General features: G+C 39.9%; 1 protein-coding gene across 2 annotated transcripts in view; it reads right to left on the bottom strand.

The window, feature by feature from the left end:
- Positions 1 to 629: 629 nt before the first annotated feature.
- KDM4B (lysine demethylase 4B) overlaps positions 630 to 21134 on the bottom strand; it is a 233457-nt gene continuing 212952 nt past the window's right edge. For both annotated transcript variants that reach the window (XM_053703174.1, XM_053703173.1), the window contains 9 exons: positions 16442 to 16634; positions 16130 to 16206; positions 15849 to 15904; positions 15526 to 15634; positions 14393 to 14578; positions 11002 to 11166; positions 10646 to 10765; positions 10418 to 10510; positions 630 to 2039 (listed from right to left, as the gene is read on the bottom strand). In XM_053703174.1, coding sequence (XP_053559149.1) covers positions 1869 to 2039; positions 10418 to 10510; positions 10646 to 10765; positions 11002 to 11166; positions 14393 to 14578; positions 15526 to 15634; positions 15849 to 15904; positions 16130 to 16206; positions 16442 to 16634 — 1170 coding nt within the window. In that variant the 3' untranslated portion in view covers positions 630 to 1868. The remainder of the gene's footprint in view (positions 2040 to 10417; positions 10511 to 10645; positions 10766 to 11001; positions 11167 to 14392; positions 14579 to 15525; positions 15635 to 15848; positions 15905 to 16129; positions 16207 to 16441; positions 16635 to 21134) is intronic.

The raw sequence follows: 21134 nt of genomic DNA, 5'->3' as shown, positions 1-21134 counted from the left end.
CTAAGACCAAAGGAAAACAATGTATAAATAATTTGGATTTCTGCATTAACCCAGATCACTCTTGCTTTTCGTCACTGTACGTTAGAAACTTTCCTTTGATTGCAGTACCCGTGCAGGAAATTCTGACTGTGAAATAAACTGTTTTAGAACACCCCACTCAATACTACAAATCTATACCATCTTTTTTGTGTAACTGCGTTTAGTCAAATTATGTTTCTCTCCTCAGTTTATAATCATATACTCCGTAATTAAATGTATTCACTTTCCGACTATCGACTCTTAAACAAAAAGTATTTTATAAACAGTTCTTCCCTATCCGTGTTTCTACAAAGTTTGACCTTTCCTGCTACTCTAGAAACTATAATATCCTCCTGCTGCTGGATATGTGATCCTCTCCACAGATGATGGTTCCAGTCCCTCTGATACTTTCCACTATTCCAGCTAAACAGGTCTGCCACTAAGACCTCCACTCTGCAAGCTATTTGTGGGTAACTTCTTTAAGCGTTCATGCTTCTCTATGTACATCTCTATTTAACTGATTGTATCTTACTGATGCGAGTTTGCATGTGGGATGTATAAAACAAGAATGTATGAAAGGCAGACGTGAAGGAAAGAAAAGATCTAATAAAAAATGTGTCCAGGGGTTTTAATTCATTACAAACTGAAGGCAGAAAATCATATGCAAAAAATACATCACATCTGTCATCTATAACAGGCAAAATATTCCAATGAAATGAGACAAACAAATCTAAGAAAAATGTTAATTCCCATACTTCTTTTGTCCCTGTATAGCATTGGAAATAACATGATGAGGGAACATGCTGTGGGTTTTCACGCTACATACCCAACAGAGCACAGCTCCTGAGGGCAACACCTCACAATACACATCATTTTAAATATTACTACCTCGAAACAAGAGTCCTTTCAAATTGATCTAGGTTCATCAGCATCCTGAACACATGCAGAGTCAGTTTAGGGTACCTGTACAGCCACCCACTCCCCACCACAAACCCAGCAAAAGAACCACCCAATACACACTCCCAGGAACCATGATTACCTTGAGAAACATAACACTGCAATGATTTTTATTTTTCTTAAATTCCTGGGGTCATTTAAAAAAATGAGAAACTTAAACCCCTGAAGAATGGTGATTAAGTGAGAATACTGTCCCTCACAATGATCTTTCAATGCATGCCATACATAAGAACATCTGCAGAAATCAAGCAGAAGGGCCAAGAACAGGCCAGGCAGAGAAAAGCAACACAGACCAGAAAAAGGCAAGGACAAGATCTAGAACAAAAGTAAATATATGGAGAGAAGAAGGAAAGAAGGAGTGGGAGTGAAAAATGGTGGAGCAAATAAACCGGAGAGGAAAATTACAGACTATTTTCTCAGATATACAACATTATTATCCTCTCAATCACATCATCACAAAGAACAATTCTGTGTCATTTACAAATAAAAATATATATATATAAAAATAATAAATAAAATGCTGGCTGCTCTGACACCTGCCTTGGGCATGCCTACAAAAATGGCTTCTGCTTCTTGTTTTGAAAGCCAAAAATGTATAAAATCAGATCCAAATTTCTTCCTTAGTTTTTCTTTATAGAAAGAGTCAAGAAAGGTTCACAAAGTACAGATAGGATCGTCGGGCAGTTACAGATAGCACCTGGAGCATCCGTGCTCCCTGCAGCTTTATATGTGATCAATCCCTGGTCAATGGAATAACAACTTTTTTTTGCCCATTTTGAGCCTTCAGGTTATTAGCTCTGCAAACACAAAAGATGCATCCAAGTCTTTCTTGTTGCAATGGTGTGGTTGAATGTTTTGCCTGCTCAATTGCACAGAGCGGCCAGCTGGCAATGTCAAAAGAAGGCATCAGCCTGGAATGGGATTTGGGCAAGGGGCTCTTTAGGATCCAAGGTCTCGTGGCTCCTTGATGGCTCCTCAGTAATTTTGGGAATGGTCACCCGCGGACGTTTGGCTGACAGCCCATTTTCAGATGTATCCTCCAGGGAAGCACCAGTGCTTACAGACTACAGCAAAAGATAAACATATTAGCAGGAAAACAATAAAGATTGTGTATATAACAAATACAAATCCTGGAGACAAACTTAAAGGGACACTCAGGTTTTATTAAATTTTCATGATTCAGATACAGCATGTAATTTTCAACAACTTTCAAATTTACTTCCATTAAAAAAAATGTGCACAGTCTTTTGTATTTACACTTTTTTTGAGTCAGCAGCTCCTACTGAGCATGTGCAAGAACTCAGACTATACGTATATGCATTTGTGATTGGCTGATTGACGTCACATGGTACAGGGGGAGTGGAAATATACATAACTTTGAAATGTGTTAAAAGAATCTACTACTCATTTTAAATTCAGAGTAAATGCTATTGTATTGTCTTGTTATCTTGCATTTGTTGATTATGCAAATCTACTGTGTTTACTGGTCCTTTAAGATCTTAAAATAAATGACAAAAAAAATAAAAAAATTCATATTAAAGAGGCTTGAAACCTTTTTTTTTTCTTTCATGTTTTAGATAGCACATGTAATTTTAAACAACTTTCTATTTAATTTGATTTGTTCTCTTACTATCCTTCGTTGAAAATATTTTTAGGTATGCTTAAAGGGGCAGTAAACCTAGAAAATAATGTTATATAATTCTGCACATAGTGCAGAATTATATAACATTATCTTAGCCAAACTTTATGCAACATAATATTGCCAATGAAATTTGATTAAAAAAGAGGGTTTTTCAGACTGCCGCTCTTGCTCTACTGAGCGGGTTTGGTTTTCCTTCTGAGCGCATCTGGGCAGCTGTCTAGTCACAGCCCGGCCCGATCGCGCCATTACACTCAATGTAGCTCGCTCCCGCTATCAGACAGAGCAGGAGCGAGGCCTAAATATCCCTCCCACTTCCTCATTACCCCAGTCATTCTGCAGAGGGAACAAGGAAAAGTAGGAGAAACATTAGGGTATAAATGGTGCCAGAAGAATAAAATAAATAATAGGGGGCCGCCCATAAACAAGAAAAAATAGGCGGGCCGTGGACTCTCCCTATCCGGAAAGAAAGGAATTTATTTAGTAAGCTTAAATTATGTTTTCCTTCCTAAGATAGGGAGAGTCCACTGCTTCATTCCTTAATGTTGGGAAAACAATACCCAAGCTCCAGAGGACACTAAATGAATAACAGGAGGGAACAAAAAGTAAAAGGCAGACCCTATTCTGAGGGCACCACAGCCTGCAAAACTTTTCTCCCGAAAGCTGCTTCAGCCGAAGCAAAAACATCAAACTTGTAAAATTTTTAATATGTATGTAAGGAGGACCAGGTAGCCGCCTTAAAATCTGATCCATAGAGGTCTCGTTCTTAAAGGCCCAAGAGGAAGCCACTGCTCTAGTGGAATGAGCCATTGTCCTCTCAGGAGGACGATGTCCCGCTGTCTCGTAAGCTAAGCGGATGACACTCCTTAACCAAAAAGATAGGGAAGTTGAAGTAGCCTTCTGCCCCTTCCGCTTCCCCGAATAGACAACAAACAAAGAGGAAGATGATCTAAACTCCTTAGTAGCCTTAAGATAGAACTTCAATGCACGAACCACATACAAATTGTGAAGTAAGCGTTCCTTCAATGAAGAAGGATTAGGACACAAGGAAGGAACCACAATCTCCTGATTGATGTTGCGATCTAACACAACCTTAGGAAGAAAACCTAATTTAGTACGTAAAACTGCCTTATCTGCATGAAACATCAGATAAGGGGGCTCACATTGCAAAGCAGAGATCTAAGAAACTCTGCACACAGAGGCAATAGACAATAAAAAGAGAACCTTCCAAGATAACAATTTAATGTCAACGGAATGCAGAGGCTCAAACGGAACCTGTTGCAAAACCAGAAGAACAAGATTTAGGCTCAAAGGAGGAGCCCCAGATCTAAACACAGGTCTGATCCTAATCAGAGCCTTAACAAAGGACTGCACGTCTGGAAGCTCAGCCAGTCTCTTGTGCAATAAAACCAACAGGGCCAAAATCTGTCACCTCAGGGAACTAGAAGAAAGGCCCTTCTCCAGCCCATCCTGGAGAAAAGATAAGATTCTGGCAACCTTAACTCTGTGCCAGGAAAAAACACACTCTTCACACCAGAATAAGTAGGTCCTCCACACCTTGTGGTAGACACGCCGAGTAACTGGTTTACGAGCTTAAATAAAAGTATCAATGACACTCTCAGAGAAACCTCTCTTGGCTAAGACTAAGAGTTCAATCTCCACGCAGTCAGCGTCAGAGAATCTAGATTTTGATAAACAAATGGACCTTTTATCAGCAGGTCTCTGGGACAAGGTAACTTCCACGAAGGAGATGAGGACATCGCCACAAGATCCGCAAACTAAGTCCTTCGCTGCCACGATGGAGCAATCAGGATTACGGATACCCGATCCTGCTTGATGCGGGCCACCACTTGAGAAAGAGGCGGTAATGGAGGAAAAAGATATGAGTTTGAACCTTCAGGGCACTGCTAGTGCATCTACAGGTGAAACTCAAAAAATTTGAATATCGTGCAAAAGCTCATTTATTTCACTAATTCAACTTAAAATGTGAAACTAATATATGAGATAGACTCATTACATGCAAAGCAAGATAGTTCATGTGTTCAGTGTCATAATTGTGATGATTATGGCTTACAGCTCATGAAAACCCCAATCCACAACTCAGAAAATTAGAATATTACATGCAATCAATAAAACAAGGATTGTACATAGAACAATATCAGACCTCTGAGTACTGTATGTACTCAGTACGTGGTTTGGGCCCCTTTTGCAGCAATTACTGCCTCAATGCGGCGTGGCATGGAAGCTATCAGCCTGTGACACTGCTGAGGTGTTATGGAAGACCAGGATGCTTCAATAGTGGCCTTGAGCTCTTCTGCATTGTTCGGTCTCATGTCTCTCATCTTTCTCTTGGCAATGCCCCATAGATTCTCTATGGGGTTCAGGCCAGGCGAGTTTGCTGGCCAATCGAGCACAGTAATCCCACGGTCATTGAACCAGGTTTTGGTGCTTTTGGGAGTGTGGGCAGGTGCCAAGTCCTGCTGGAAAATGAAGTCAGCATCCCCATAGAGCTTGTCTGCGGAAGGAAGCATGAAGTGCTCCAAATCTCCTGGTAGACAGCTGCGTTGACCCTGGACTTAATGAAGCACAGTGGACCAACACCAGCAGATGACATGGCTCCCCAAATCAACAGAGACTGTGGAAACTTCACACTGGACTTCAAGCATCTTGCAGTGTGTGCCTCTCCATTCTTCCTCCATACTCTGGGTCCTTGGTTTCCAAATGAGATGCAAAATGTGCTCTCATCAGAAAAGAGGACTTTGGACCACTGAGCAACAGACCAGGTCTGTTTTTCTTTAGCCCAGGTAAGACCCTTCTGACGTTGTTTGTTGTTCAGGAGTGGCTTGACAAGAGGAATACGACATTTGAAGCCCATGTCCAGGATCCGTCTGTGTGTGGTGGCTCTTGATGCAGACTCCAGCCTCAGTCCACTCCTTGTGAAAGACCCCAACACTTTTGAATGGCCTTTTCCTGACAATCCTCTCCAGGCTGCGGTCATCCCTGCTGTTTGTGCACCTTTTTCTTCCACACTTTTCCCTTCCACATAACTTTCTATTAATGTGCTTTGATACAGCACTTTGGGAACATCCAACTCATTTTGCAATTACCTTTTGAGGCTTTCCCTCCTTATGGAGGGTATCAATGATAATTTTCTGCACAACTGTCAGGTCAGCAGTCTTTCCCATGATTGTGATTCCTACTGAACCAGACTGAGAGGCCATTTAAAGGCAAAGGAACCATTTGCAGGTGTTATGGCTTAATTAGCTGATTAGAGTGGGACACTTTGAGCCTAGAATATTGCACCTTTTCACAATATTCTAATTTTCTGAGATTGTGGATTTGGGGTTTTCATGAGCTGTAAGCCGTAATCATCACAATTATGACAAATCACGGCTTGAACTATCTTGCTTTGCATGTAATGAGTCTATCTCATATATTAGTTTCACCTTTTAAGTTGCATTAGTGAAATAAATGAACTTTTGCACAATATTCTAATTTTTTGAGTTTCACCTGTATTAGATCCACTTGGGGATCCCTCGACCTCAACCCGTACCTGGGTAGCTTGGTATTGGGACGCCATGAGATCTATCTCTGGCGTCCCCCACTTGCTGCATATCTCTGCAAACACCTCGGGATGGAGCGACTATTCCCCTGGATGGAAGGATTGCCTGCTGAGAAAATCCAACTCCCAGCGTTCCACACCGGGAATGTGGATCGCTGACAGCGAACAGCTGTGGGCCTCCGCCCACTCCAGAATCTGAGATACTTCCTTCATTGCCAAGGAACTTCTCATTCCCCCCGATGGTTGATGTAAGCCACCGAGGTTATATTGTCTGATTGGAATCTGATAAACTGGGACGAACCCAGAAGTGGCCAAGCCTTCAAGGCCTTGAAGATTACCCGTAGTTCTAAAATATTGATCGGGAGGGAGGACTCCTCCTGAGTCCACAACCCCTGTGACTTCCTGGCACCCCAAACAGCTCCCCATCCGGATAGACTTGCGTCCGTAGTCACAATCTCCAAGGATGGTCTTAAGAAGCATGTCCCTCGGGACAGATGATCTGGACAGAGCCACCAAGAAAGCGATTCTCTCGACCAGCTGTCTAATACAATTTGTTGAGACAGATCTGAATGATCGCCGTTCCACTGCCTCAGCAAGCACAGTTGTAATGGTCTGAGATGGAACCTTGCAAAAGGAATGATGTCCATGCAGGACACCATGAGACCAATCACCTCCAACAACTGAGCCACAGAGGGACTCAATGAGGTCCGGAGGGCAAGACATGCTGAAGTTAACTTGCAACATTTCTGGTCTGTTAGAAATATTCTCATGGATATGGAGTCTATTATAGTACCCAGGAATTCCACCCTGGTACTTGGGATAAGATAACTCTTTCCCAAGTTTATCTTCCATCCATGTGATCGAAGAAGACTGAGAAGGGACTCTGAGAATTCTTCCGCAAGACGAAAGGATGGTGCTTGCACCAGAATATCGTCCAAGTATGAGGCTACTGCAATACCCTGAGTTCTGGCAACGGCTAGAAGAGCCCCCAGAACCTTTGTAAAGATTCTTGGAGCAGTAGCTAGGCCAAACAAAAGGGCAATGAACTGGAAGTGCTGGTCCAGGAATGCAAACCTCGGGAACTGAAAGTGTTCCCTGTGGATTGGAACATGAAGGTAAGCGTCCTTCAGATCTATAGTGGTCATAAACTGGCCCTCCTGAATTAAAGGAAGGATGGTCCTCGTCTCCATCTTGAAGGAAGGGACACACAGAGAAATTTGTTTAAACACTTTAGGTCCAGAATTGGGCGGGAAGTTCCCTCCTTCTTTGGGACCACGAAAAGGTTTGAATAAAACCCCAAACCTCTTGCTTCAATAGGCGCCGGGACAACAACTTCTAAGGAGGATAGATCCCGATCGCACCCTAGAAAGGTATCCCTCTTTTCTGGTCTAGTACACAGATTCGAGAGAAGGAATCTGCCCCTTTGCGGATAAGATTTGAAGCCTATCTTGTATCCCTGAGATACCACCTCCAGGACCCATGGATCCTGTACGTCTTTGAACCAGGCGTCTGAAAAAAAAGAAGAGACAGTCTGCCCCCTACACGATCCGATCCCGGATTGGGGCCGCCCTTTCATGCCGATTTGCTTGTGACACTGCTAAAGACTGGGACGCCTGGGGAGAAAGTTGAGGCATGTCACAGACAACATTATCTGAGAGACAGACGGCTCTGAGAGGGTATCTTTATTTTTGGAAAGTAACATCTTATTTACACAAGTGGAACAGAATTGCACAGGAGGGATAATCTGAGCCTTCAAATAATATAAACATTTTTCAAAAGGCATGGATACATTTTTGTCAGCATCCATCTTGTAATATTGCTAACATTAGAAATATTGTTTCTTAAGAGAAATAAAATATAAGGGCTATGAGGATATCTCTTTAAGTCACCTTATAAAGCAAAAATGTTTTTTAAACAAAAATGGAAGAGATGGAAAATAAATTACAAAAGAGGCAGGCACCGCTAAAAACCCCAGCCTTGATGAGGTGACACACTCCCACCGGCGCCACAGAAAATAACCAGGATACAGTAACAGTCAATTTGCAATAATGATTGGAAAGTTTGCACAAAATCTCACAGATCCGCTGAGAGAAAAAGACCCTTATACAGTTGAACACGCTCCCAGTAACTCCGCTCTTCAAGCTGTTCAGGCACCGCTGAGAAAGCGAAAGCGGAGAGCGGTCGCGTGACCACAGAAAACAATTTTGAATGCGACAGCTAGAAAGCGTGCGAGTTACGCTGCACTTCTAGTAAAGAAAATGTAAAAATATTTGCTACTTAGGGCTTTAACCCTAAAAGTATGAAGCCATCAGTCACCGTTGTAAGCTATAAGGGCATTACATGAGCCCAAGTAGAGTATATCCCCTCAGAGCCAGTTTCACACTAAAGAGGAAAATATTAACCCCTTATGATCCTGCAGTATAGTGTCCTGACGGTGCTGCCCAAATGAGCACGTATAGCAAGTCCACATTTGATCCACTGAGGGAATTAACACCCAAAAGTGCTGTACCTAGAAGGCAAAAGCACTTACCTGTGGATCCAGCTGCAGGGCAGGAACAGCTTCTCAGGTATGACAAACTCAGCCGACCTCTTACAGGGACCTGTAGAAAAGCAGAGTAACCAACCCTGGTTTTCTATGAAGGGGTAGCATACATGTTGGAAATGAAGCAAGGACTACCTCACCATCTTCCAACTACTAAAAGCCACCATTACTCTTACTAAAGAGGATTACATGGACACAGCATAACCCCAATCCTTGCTTGTAGGGAAAAGTACCCATTCAAGGATTAAATATCTTCAGACACCATCTTCGCACATCCTCCTGATGTACAAGGCAAAGAATGACTGGGGGATTGTGGGAAGTGGGAGGATACATAAAGCTTTGCTGGGGGTGTTCTTTGCCTCCTCCTTCTGGCCAGGAGTTGAATTCCCAATAGTAATTGGAATGGAATCGTGGACTCTCCATGCCATTGAAAAGAAAAGGCAGAGAACACAAAAGGACCTCTGTTACAAGTACACACTAAATGAAAATTGTAATACTAAGTTTTGCAAAATTGTCCCAGTAACTTTAAAGAGACTACAGGGATTATTCTGGAGGCGAGCTTGCTGGGGAGCTACAAATTGCCAGAACTGCCCTGTTTCCACTAAATATATAATATATAGTCTATATATAGTATAATATAGTTTTCTGAACTGAGAATAAGAACGAGGCTCCCATTGGAGCCTATGGATGTTCGCTCTCGTGAGCACAACGCTTCTCAGGCTGCGTTCGCATTGCTGTTTACTTGTAATACCAGAGCACATTAGTGTGTGCTGGTATTACAAAGTGGAGTGGTAATATATTTAGTTCTCCATTTGTAATCTACCCCTAAATACATTTTATATCCCCTCTCTAATAATGGGTGCCACCATATTGGAAGCAAGGTTTCACTGTAGATATATAAATGAGAGTCGCTGCACATGTGCAAAAAACATCAGCACTGAAATGGAGTGAAAGCTAAATTTAAACATGGTGGCATCCATGACTAGGAAGAGGCAGGGAATAACCTTAACACAATGCTTATAAAATGTATTCAATGTTTAATGCCCCTTTAAAGACAAATGAAAGGAGATTTTAATTATCATCAAAGGTTGTTTTCTTCTAGATACTGCAGACAAGCACACTGTTGATAAAATGTAGTGACTGAAGACATTGGACAGCTATAAAAGGGCTTAGATATATTCCTGGATAGAATCAGTTTCCATGGTTATGATAACTAATGCAATTAATGCATAACATAACACAGTTGTCAAGGTTCAAAGAAGATAGTATATATATATATATATATATATATATATATATATATATATATATATATATATATAAAAGAGAAGATTAAAAAAATAAGTAATAATAAAATATTGGAAGTACAGTAGTAAAATGCATTTTTACCTTAGTTATCTTAACCAAATAAATGTTTTTGAGGTTTCTACCTATTCCAAGAAGTCAAGGACGCAGTATACGCCACTTGTACCTAAATACCAATTAACCAAAAAATTAGACAAAAAGTAACTCTGACACAACATGAAAAAGGAGTACTAGTATAGGGGAGAATCCATATATACAGTAGCTGTATAGTATGATGCAAAGCCTTTTTTCTGTAATTTACAAAATAGCCATAACAACAGTCATTAATAATCCCTACTCATCTAGTTCATCAGTGTGAAAATGCTTTTGTAGTTCCTTATATTCTAATACATACCAGACGGCACCTGACTCGTTTGGGCAGAGGTTCCTCCAGAGTGAAAATCTCACTACGTTTCACCATCAGCTGAGTAGCATCCTCAAACTCCACCTTTAAGGGGAAAAAACAGCATTATACAGGAATCAAAAAAATTCAACCACTAATTATTTTATTGACTGATTAAATTCTGTTAAGGAGATTACTTCATCAAAATTAAAACTCTGTCTTGATTTACGCTCTTCTTACCTGAAACACATGGCTGATATTAGCTGAAATGAATTTGGCTTTGTAGATATTTCCATCTGTCCATCTCAGCTCCACCAGCTGACCTTCAGCTGGGGGTCCATCCAGGATACAATCCCTGCTCTGAGACACAAAGTTAAGATAAAAATCTAACAGCTGAAAACAAGTGCAGACATTTTTTTTTTAAATGGCCCTTACATTTAACTCCCTTACACTGACAATGCACAGACCAAAAATAATAATAATAAAAATAACTAGGGCAGAAAAAAGCAAAAGCAGATAGTTATTATAAACTAGCATTGTATGATCTTCACTAAAACATTTTTTTCTACATATTTTTCCTCCAGAGATAATCTTACCGTAATATTTTCTGGATATACATTATCACTGTAGGAACCATCATCAAAGTTGACCTCGTAGAAAATCTGTGTAGCTGAACCTATGACCTGGCACTTGTAGTATAGCCCATTACGATTTCGGCTAATAACAGTTTGCCCAACACTGATTTCACGAGTGGCAAGACCCTGCAGAAACAATAACATAACTGTTTTTTGTTGTTGTTGCTGTAAATATATTTATTTTAATGTAAGTAGACAAGTTCAGTACATTGCAGAAGCCAAACGGAAAAGTACTGCAAAGAGACATAAGTTGCTGGTTAGTGAATCTAAAAGTGGGACTTTGTACAGGTCTTTCTCAAGACATTATTATATTGCTAATAAGCTTAACCAATTTGCCAATGTGCCAATATAAATAATTTAATTCTTAGACAGTCTAAACATTTTAAAGTGTTACTGCATTTAATTCAATGATTCCCATTTATTTACATGCCATCTAATACTCCTATGAACACTCTATTCTACAATTTGCTACCAGACCTCTAAATCTAATTAAGTATCCCTTTAAATCTGTATATGAAGAGGTATATTTAGGGGTTGCTTTTTCACTTGCAAATATTCTGTCACCTACTGCAACCAACTGTTTATTTAAAGTTTTCTCCCAGAACTTTATTAAATAAGTCAGGCCATTTATCTATCCATGTGTCTGTCTTAGTTTGTTTCAAGCAGGAACATGGGATATATATGTAAGGGTGGAAATACAACTCCTCTGACTTCTGAGAGGAGCAGTTATACCTACTCCAGTGGTTAGAGGTCATCTAGCGAAGAATACCTCCTATATGGTTACAAACAAGTGTGAGATAAGTATATAGTTATTGTAGTAACTTAATAGAAAAAACATAATTTATGTAAGAATTTACCTGATAAATTCATTTCTTTCATATTGGCAAGAGTCCATGAGCTAGTGATGTATGGGATATACAATCCTACCAGGAGGGGCAAAGTTTCCCAAACCTCAAAATGCCTGTAAATACACCCCTCACCACACCCACAATTCAGTTTAACGAATAGCCAAGTAGTGGGGTAATTAAGAAAGGAGTAAAAAGCATCAACAAAGGAATTTGGAAATAATTGTGCTTTATACAAAAAAATCATAACCACCATAAAAAGGGTGGGCCTCATGGACTCTTGCCAATATGAAAGAAATTAATTTATCAGGTAAATTCTTACATAAATTATGTTTTCTTTCATGTAATTGGCAAGAGTCCATGAGCTAGTGACGTATGGGATATCAATACCCAAGATGTGGAACTCCACGCAAGAGTCACTAGAGAGGGAGGGATACAAATAAAAAACAGCCATTTTCCGCTGAAAAAATAATCCACAACCCAAATTATAAGTTTATTCTTAATGACAAGAAAAACTTAAAACATCAGCAGAAGAATCAAACTGAAACAGCTGCCTGAAGAACTTTTCTACCAAAAACTGCTTCTGAAGAAGCAAATGCATAAAAACGGTAGAATTTAGTAAATGTATGCAAAGAGGACCAAGTTGCCGCTCTGCAAATCTGATCAACTGAAGCTTCATTCTTAAAAAAATTAACACTTCTTTTAACAAAGAACGAATATACTCCATTTTAAATAAATAGGTAGATTTGTCAGTGTCAATATCTGAGGAAGGATCTTCTGAATCAGATAGATCCTCATCAGAGGAGGAGAATTCATTATGTTGTCGGTCATTTGAAATTTCATCAATCTTATGAGAAGTTTTAAAAGACCTTTTACGTTTATTAGAAGGCGGAAAAGCAGACAGAGCCTTCTGAACAGAATCAGTAACAAATTCTTTAAAATTCATAGGAATATCATGTACATTAGAAGTTGAAGGAACTGCAACGGCAATGTACTATTACTGATGGACACATTATCTGCATGTAAAAGTTTATCATGACAACTATTACAAATGACATTCGGAGATATAATCTCCACAAGTTTACAACAAATGCACTTAGCTTTGGTAGAACTGATATCAGGCAGCAAAGTTCCAACAGATACTTCTGAGACAGGATCAGATTGACACATCTTGCAAAAATGTAAAAGAAAAAACAACATATAAAGCAAAATGATCAATTTCCTTATATAACAATTTCAGGAATGGGAAAAATGCAAATAGCATAGCCCTCTGACATAGAAAAAGGCAAGAGGCAAATAGCAATGGGGTGACAAAATAATGAAAAATTTGGCGCCAAGTATGACGCACAGCGTAACTGAAATTTTTTTGGCGCCAACAACGTCTGGATACTCGCGTCACTAATGACGCAACCTTGTGTAAGGAACTCGGCATCAACTATGACGCCGGAAATGACGAACTTGCGTCAACGGACGTACTTTCGCGGCAAAAATTCTTGCGCCAAGAATGACGCAATAAAGTCTAGCATTTGGCGCACCCGCGGGCCTAATCCTGTCCGCAATTTGCAAAGAAAAATGTAGTCAATTTAATACCCCAGGTAAGAAAAATATTTCTTAATATGTTTATTTTCCCAAATATGAAACTGACAGTCTGCAAAAAGGAAATACATGAATCTGACTCATGGCAAATATAAGTACAATACATATATTTAGAACTTTATATAAATGCATAAAGTGCCAAACCATAGCTGAGGTGTCTTAAGTAATAAAAACATACTTACCGAAAGACACCCATCCACATATAGCAGATAGCCAAACCAGTACTGAAACAGTTATCAGTAGAGGTAATGGTATATGAGAGTATATCGTCGATCTGAAAAGGGAGGTAGGAGATGAATCTCTACGACCGATAACAGAGAACCTATGAAATAGATCTCCCGTGAGGAAAACCATTGCATTCAATAGGTGATACTCCCTTCACATCCCTCTGACATTCGCTGTACTCTGAGAGGAATCGGGCTTCAAAATGCTGAGAAGCGCATGTCAACGTAGAAATCTTAGCACAAACTTACTTCACCACCTCCATAGGAGGCAAAGTTTGTAAAACTGAATTGTGGGTGTGGTGAGGGGTGTATTTATAGGCATTTTGAGGTTTGGGAAACTTTGCCCCTCCTAGTAGGATTGTATATCCCAAACATCCCTAGCTCATGGACTCTTGCCAATTACATGAAAGAAATGGTGTAGTTAACATTTTCAGTAAATCCATTGAGCAAAACTATCTTTAAAGCTACATTTAACTCTATGTGTTGGTCGTGAAGGAAAAATTGCAATGGGTGGAGAAATACTAGAAGTCAGGAAATTAATTTTGTACAGAGTGAAAACCAGAATACACGTTTAAACCTTTGAAAGTGTAGGTGTTAGGAATATGAAAAGAAAAATTAAGCAAAAAGGGAATTAGTAGGAACTAATTCTAAGTATGCATCAGGTAAAGGAGATAACTCTGTACTTACATTTTGACTGGTCGCTCTGTGTTTAAAGCAGGTGATTGACACCACATAAGGCCAGTCATCAGGTTCCATGGAAATGCCAGCAGTGTGTGCACAGGTGACATGGAAAGAGGTGGAGCATCGATCAACCGAGCACTGAACGCAGGCCCCCACCTCTTTGCGGATTTTTCTGCGGCAGTAGACACACTTCTGTGAAGAGAAGACCCCATTGTCAGACAAATTCTATCCATTTGATTTACTCCAATTACTTTGTTTTATATACTTCCAACACTTTTCTAAGATAACCAACCCCAATTCTTTTCCCTCCAGTATGCTCGTTTGCTTTCAACATTAAAGGGAGATGAAACACAAATTTTTTTCTTTCACGATTTAGATAAAGCATGTCATTTTAAACAGAAGTTTTGCAAGAATGGTATGCATTTGCAAGAGCACTACATGGCAGCACTTTTTCAGCCAAGTTGAAAAATACCATGAGAATGAAGACAATTTCATAATAGAAGTAAACTGGAAACATTTTGTGTGCTTTATATAAATCACAAAAGAAACATTTTGGGTTTCACGGCTCTTTAACTTGCAGCCTAAACTTGACTGCCATCATCTCATTTGCCTTCCATTAACTGCTCTAACAACATATCTCCATCCTCTTGTCTCAGCTAAGCCATCATTTCTATAGAACCACTTATTTCTTATGAAAAGATATGATTTAATAATATGTGTAAGCTAAACATCATGCCTACCATACAAGTCATATGAGTTACTGAGAACACATAAGAAATGAATACTGAAAGTAATTTAAAAGACATTTAAATTTATATTATTTCTTAGGCTAGAAAGATTACATTTTCTAAACGCAACACGGAATGAAAATAAAAAATGCCCCCTTCATACATGCAACAAGCTGTAAACACATAGGTCCTAAAAACATGCACATACATCTGTGAACTTTTCACCATGGACTTTCATACATAATTTGTTCATATATGTGCAGAACAATACAGTATTCCCTTTTTATGTTCTCCCTCTTCCCCTCACCATTCTTATTTAATGATCTGTGTCCACTTAAATATATCTGAACACTAATGTATCTTGCGCTTTGACTATGTGTTCCGTTTATGCAAATACATATCTGTTCTCACCAGTCGGCACCGCTGTTCAGGAATGGGGCTCACATCCACTGGCTGGCGTTCAACTAAATTCAGAAAACGAGCCTCTGGGACTGCAACAGCACATACAATGTGTACCCATCTGTGGAATTTAGGAGGATGGTTGAGAAGAAAATTGGTTAGCACAGAAGAGAAGCATTAAGTCCAAAACATAGCTGGTGAAAAAAGGCAAGAGAGTAAAAAGGAAAATAGAAAAAAGAAAAATACATTTAAATTATTTCAGAAAATGATGAGAGAAAGCCAGATTTAGTCATCTGGGAAGATGTGTTTTCAGGTATCTTATTTTCCTAACAAACCTATTGTCAGTTGTGATCTTGAGAGCTCCACCCCGGAGGTTACACAGACAACAATCCTGCAAAGGAGAGATTATGAGAAAGCAGCACAGTTTACCACATGATCTTCCTAAGTGCCAAACCAGTTACAATATTCGAATTAGCATTATTCTCAGTTGTGCATTCAGCCTCTGTTATTCTTAATCTACATCTTCTCCTATGTACACTTGCCTACTAGTATAACAAATTAGGACATCCACTCATCTCATACACACCACTTCTACAACTTTTCACCCACTACTTACTGCAGTCCAAGCAGAGGCTGTACAACGTGAGCATGTCCAGTTCTCGCTCACCAAATCTGGAGATACCCCATAACAGCCTGTAAAAAATAACAACTGGTGAAATTACGGAAGAATATGAAGGGAGATCGTATAATTGACTGTTCAGGTAATTGATGGTTGCGTAAAAACAAAGCTACAACATCTTATAACTAATAATATATATAACAAACACTTGGAAAACAAATAGAATGCATCTAGATAATGAACTTATATATTCACAGTTAGTCTACTTGTATGATATTCATAAAATAAAATAAAGTAAATAACACTTACTGGCATGGACCTGTAAACAGCATTTGGCACATGAAAGCAATGGACTTGTACCATCCTCTGCAGTGTAAGGGCTGACAGGAAGAGGATCTGTGTTGCCCTCACTAGGAATAAAACACATCTCTGGAATCAACGGTTTTGTCCTTTGTCCTTTTTTAGACATTGGGACAAACGAATCTGGCAGATGAGTAGCCTCCTGTTGACAGGGTTAATGAACTCCATATTAGTGAAAGTCTAGGACTTTTTCAGAAAGAAGCATGTAAACAAAAACCAGAAGAGCACAGGACAAGTCACGTAAAAACGGTAAATACAAAGTGAGCAAAAACATGCTTGTCTGGTTGACTCAAAGAGGGAGATCAACACAAGATTTGCATCTACTGATTATTTCACACCATGAGGTGAAACGGGTACTTAAATAAGGGGATATCTTCCTTTGTCTATACTTGCAACAGTTAAAAACACTTTCAAAAAATATTTAGGGTTCCACCATTTCCTACATATCTTTCTTATTCTATTAGGAAAAATAATAATAGAAATTTATACTTTTAACTAAAACCATTTCATAATGTTCTCAATGACTGAAGGTGAAGCAGGAGATAATGACTAGACAATAGAATTAAGGACTTTGCTTGGACATCACATGTATTTAAAGTGTTTAACAGAAATCTCTCTTCATTTAACCCCTTTTCTCTACATGAAAGTTGAATAGAAGAGTGCAACACAAGGAAGACAAACGCACCAGAATTGCAAGGGTAGGTGTCTTTATATGCAGTCACAATGAACGTGAAAAAATAAATTTAACTCTACAAGAATACCATTTTCTCTCACATTCATTGTGACAGCACATGAAGCAAGAGATTATTCCAGACAAAAGCAATGGAAATCAATATATGGTATGACATAGGTTTCAAAAACCACCACAAGAATCAGGATAGTGAGAGAAAAAAAAACTATTAAGAAAGAACAGAGCTGTCTCTAAAACTGTGAACATTTTTTGTGAAGGTATGTAAAGAAGACCACGAGACTGCTTTACATTTGCTCAAATAATACCAAGTGTCAAACTTCCCACAAGGCCACAAATGTGTGTAAGGTCCTTCCCTGCTGTCAGGTATACCAAAACAATAGCTAATCAAAAGAAAATAGGGAAGCTAATCTTGGAGACACATGTAGTGGGACGGATCTATATTGATATGAAGTTCTGCATCGATGTCCAGAACAGGACAAAATTATCTCTCTTTTATAAGCACAATACAACCATTTGAATAAAACCATTGTCCCAACCTGCGAAAGAAAATTCACCTTTTTCACTTCCTCCAACAGGTTGTTTTTTTTCTCTCACAAATTCCCTTTGGGCTTTCTTGATTAAAAGAGGACCTGCTCCTAATAGGACTCATTTAACCTATTTTATTTGGTACATAAAGAAAATTTTATCTTGAAAAACTGTTGCTGTACATAGCTGAATACAAAAAAATGAAAGTAAAGAGCACCTTATTATATCCAAAAAAAGAAGTCTAATGGGGGCTGGGCAATAAAACAAAATGGCTCCTGGAGGACTAACTTTCAATCTACAAGGGTGAGTGTGCAATAAGGATTCCAGGTCTTAACCAAGGTCCGAATTGTTAGGGAAGGACGATTTTGTGCACTGTTTTAAGTGAAGTACAATGCAAAGACTGAAGAGCTAGTAGGATGTATGCCAGGAAATAAGTTAAAGGACCACTAAATAAAGTAGAATTGAACAATTGAAAAATACACAACACAAAGACAATGCAATAAACCACTTAATTTGAATTGAGCAGTAGAATATTTTCAGACAAATGTCATTTAAACCAATACCCCCCCAGTATCATGTGACAGCTATCAGCCAATCACAGAATGTATATAATCTGCACTTTTGCACATACTCAATAGGAGCTGGAGCCTCAGAAAGTGTGCACATTTTGATAATGGAAGTATATTGGAAAGTTTTTTTTCCAAACTGCATGCTTTATGCTTTATCTGAATCATGAAGCTTTAATTTTGACTTGAGTGTCATGAAAAGAACAGATAGTGGGTCATGGAAGTTGAAGTATGCTTAAATGGACGTAAAAGCCCAACATTTTCTTTCATGATACAGATAGAGCATACAATTTTAAACAACTTTTTAATTTACTTAATTCTCTTGGTATCCTTTGTTTAAAAGGATACCTAGGTAGGCTCAGGAGCTGAAATCTAGTTGCTGACAGGTGGCAGCACACATATGCCTCATCATTGAGCTGACAATGTTTTTAGCTAGTTCCCAGTAGGGCACTGTTGCACCTTCAATAAAGGATACAAAGAGAATGAAGCAAAACTGATATTAGAAGTAAATTACAAATCTGTTTAAAATGACATGCTCTATCTTAATCAGGAAAACAGAATTTATGTTTACCTGATAAATTACTTTCTCCAACGGTGTGTCCGGTCCACGGCGTCATCCTTACTTGTGGGATATTCTCTTCCCCAACAGGAAATGGCAAAGAGCCCAGCAAAGCTGGTCACATGATCCCTCCTAGGCTCCGCCTACCCCAGTCATTCGACCGACGTTAAGGAGGAATATTTGCATAGGAGAAACCATATGGTACCGTGGTGACTGTAGTTAAAGAAAATAAATTATCAGACCTGATTAAAAAAACCAGGGCGGGCCGTGGACCGGACACACCGTTGGAGAAAGTAATTTATCAGGTAAACATAAATTCTGTTTTCTCCAACATAGGTGTGTCCGGTCCACGGCGTCATCCTTACTTGTGGGAACCAATACCAAAGCTTTAGGACACGGATGAAGGGAGGGAGCAAATCAGGTCACCTAAATGGAAGGCACCACGGCTTGCAAAACCTTTCTCCCAAAAATAGCCTCAGAAGAAGCAAAAGTATCAAACTTGTAAAATTTGGTAAAAGTGTGCAGTGAAGACCAAGTCGCTGCCCTACATATCTGATCAACAGAAGCCTCGTTCTTGAAGGCCCATGTGGAAGCCACAGCCCTAGTGGAATGAGCCGTGATTCTTTCGGGAGGCTGCCGTCCGGCAGTCTCGTAAGCCAATCTGATGATGCTTTTAATCCAAAAAGAGAGAGAGGTAGAAGTTGCTTTTTGACCTCTCCTCTTACCGGAATAAACAACAAACAAGGAAGATGTTAGTCTAAAATCCTTTGTAGCATCTAAATAGAATTTTAGAGCGCGAACAACATCCAAATTGTGCAACAAACGTTCCTTCTTTGAAACTGGTTTCGGACACAGAGAAGGTACGATAATCTCCTGGTTAATGTTTTTGTTAGAAACAACTTTTGGAAGAAAACCAGGTTTAGTACGTAAAACCACCTTATCTGCATGGAACACCAGATAAGGAGGAGAACACTGCAGAGCAGATAATTCTGAAACTCTTCTAGCGGAAGAAATTGCAACTTTCCAAGATAATAACTTAATATCAACGGAATGTAAGGGTTCAAACGGAACCCCCTGAAGAACTGAAAGAACTAAGTTGAGACTCCAAGGAGGAGTCAAAGGTTTGTAAACAGGCTTAATTCTAACCAGAGCCTGAACAAAGGCTTGAACATCTGGCACAGCTGCCAGCTTTTTGTGAAGTAACACAGACAAGGCAGAAATCTGTCCCTTCAGGGAACTAGCAGATAATCCTTTTTCCAATCCTTCTTGAAGGAAGGATAGAATCTTAGGAATCTTAACCTTGTCCCAAGGGAATCCTTTAGATTCACACCAACAGATATATTTTTTCCAAATTTTGTGGTAAATCTTTCTAGTTACAGGCTTTCTGGCCAGAACAAGAGTATCGATAACAGAATCTGAGAACCCTCGCTTCGATAAGATCAAGCGTTCAATCTCCAAGCAGTCAGCTGGAGTGAAACCAGATTCGGATGTTCGAACGGACCCTGAACAAGAAGGTCTCGTCTCAAAGGTAGCTTCCAAGGTGGAGCCGATGACATATTCACCAGATCTGCATACCAAGTCCTGCGTGGCCACGCAGGAGCTATCAAGATCACCGACGCCCTCTCCTGATTGATCCTGGCTACCAGCCTGGGGATGAGAGGAAACGGCGGGAACACATAAGCTAGTTTGAAGGTCCAAGGTGCTACTAGTGCATCCACTAGAGCCGCCTTGGGCCCTGGATCTGGACCCGTAGCAAGGAACTTTGAAGTTCTGACGAGAGGCCATCAGATCCATGTCTGGAATGCCCCACAGCTGAGTGACTTGGGCAAAGATTTCCGGATGGAGTTCCCACTCCCCCGGATGCAATGTCTGACGACTCAGAAAATCCGCTTCCCAATTTTCCACTCCTGGGATGTGGATAGCAGACAGGTGGCAGGAGTGAGACTCCGCCCATAGAATGATTTTGGTCACTTCTTCCATCGCTAGGGAACTCCTTGTTCCCCCCTGATGGTTGATGTACGCAACAGTTGTCATGTTGTCTGATTGAAACCGTATGAACTTGGCCCTCGCTAGCTGAGGCCAAGCCTTGAGAGCATTGAATATCGCTCTCAGTTCCAGAATATTTATCGGTAGAAGAGATTCTTCCCGAGACCAAAGACCCTGAGCTTTCAGGGATCCCCAGACCGCGCCCCAGCCCATCAGACTGGCGTCGGTCGTGACGATGACCCACTCCGGTCTGCGGAATGTCATCCCTTGTGACAGGTTGTCCAGGGACAGCCACCAACGGAGTGAGTCTCTGGT

This window comes from Bombina bombina, chromosome 2, assembly GCF_027579735.1.
Source record: "Bombina bombina isolate aBomBom1 chromosome 2, aBomBom1.pri, whole genome shotgun sequence".
NCBI classification, from domain to species: Eukaryota; Metazoa; Chordata; class Amphibia; order Anura; family Bombinatoridae; genus Bombina; species Bombina bombina.
Note: the sequence above shows the minus strand (reverse complement) of the source record. Positions and strands in the feature narration are given on the sequence as shown.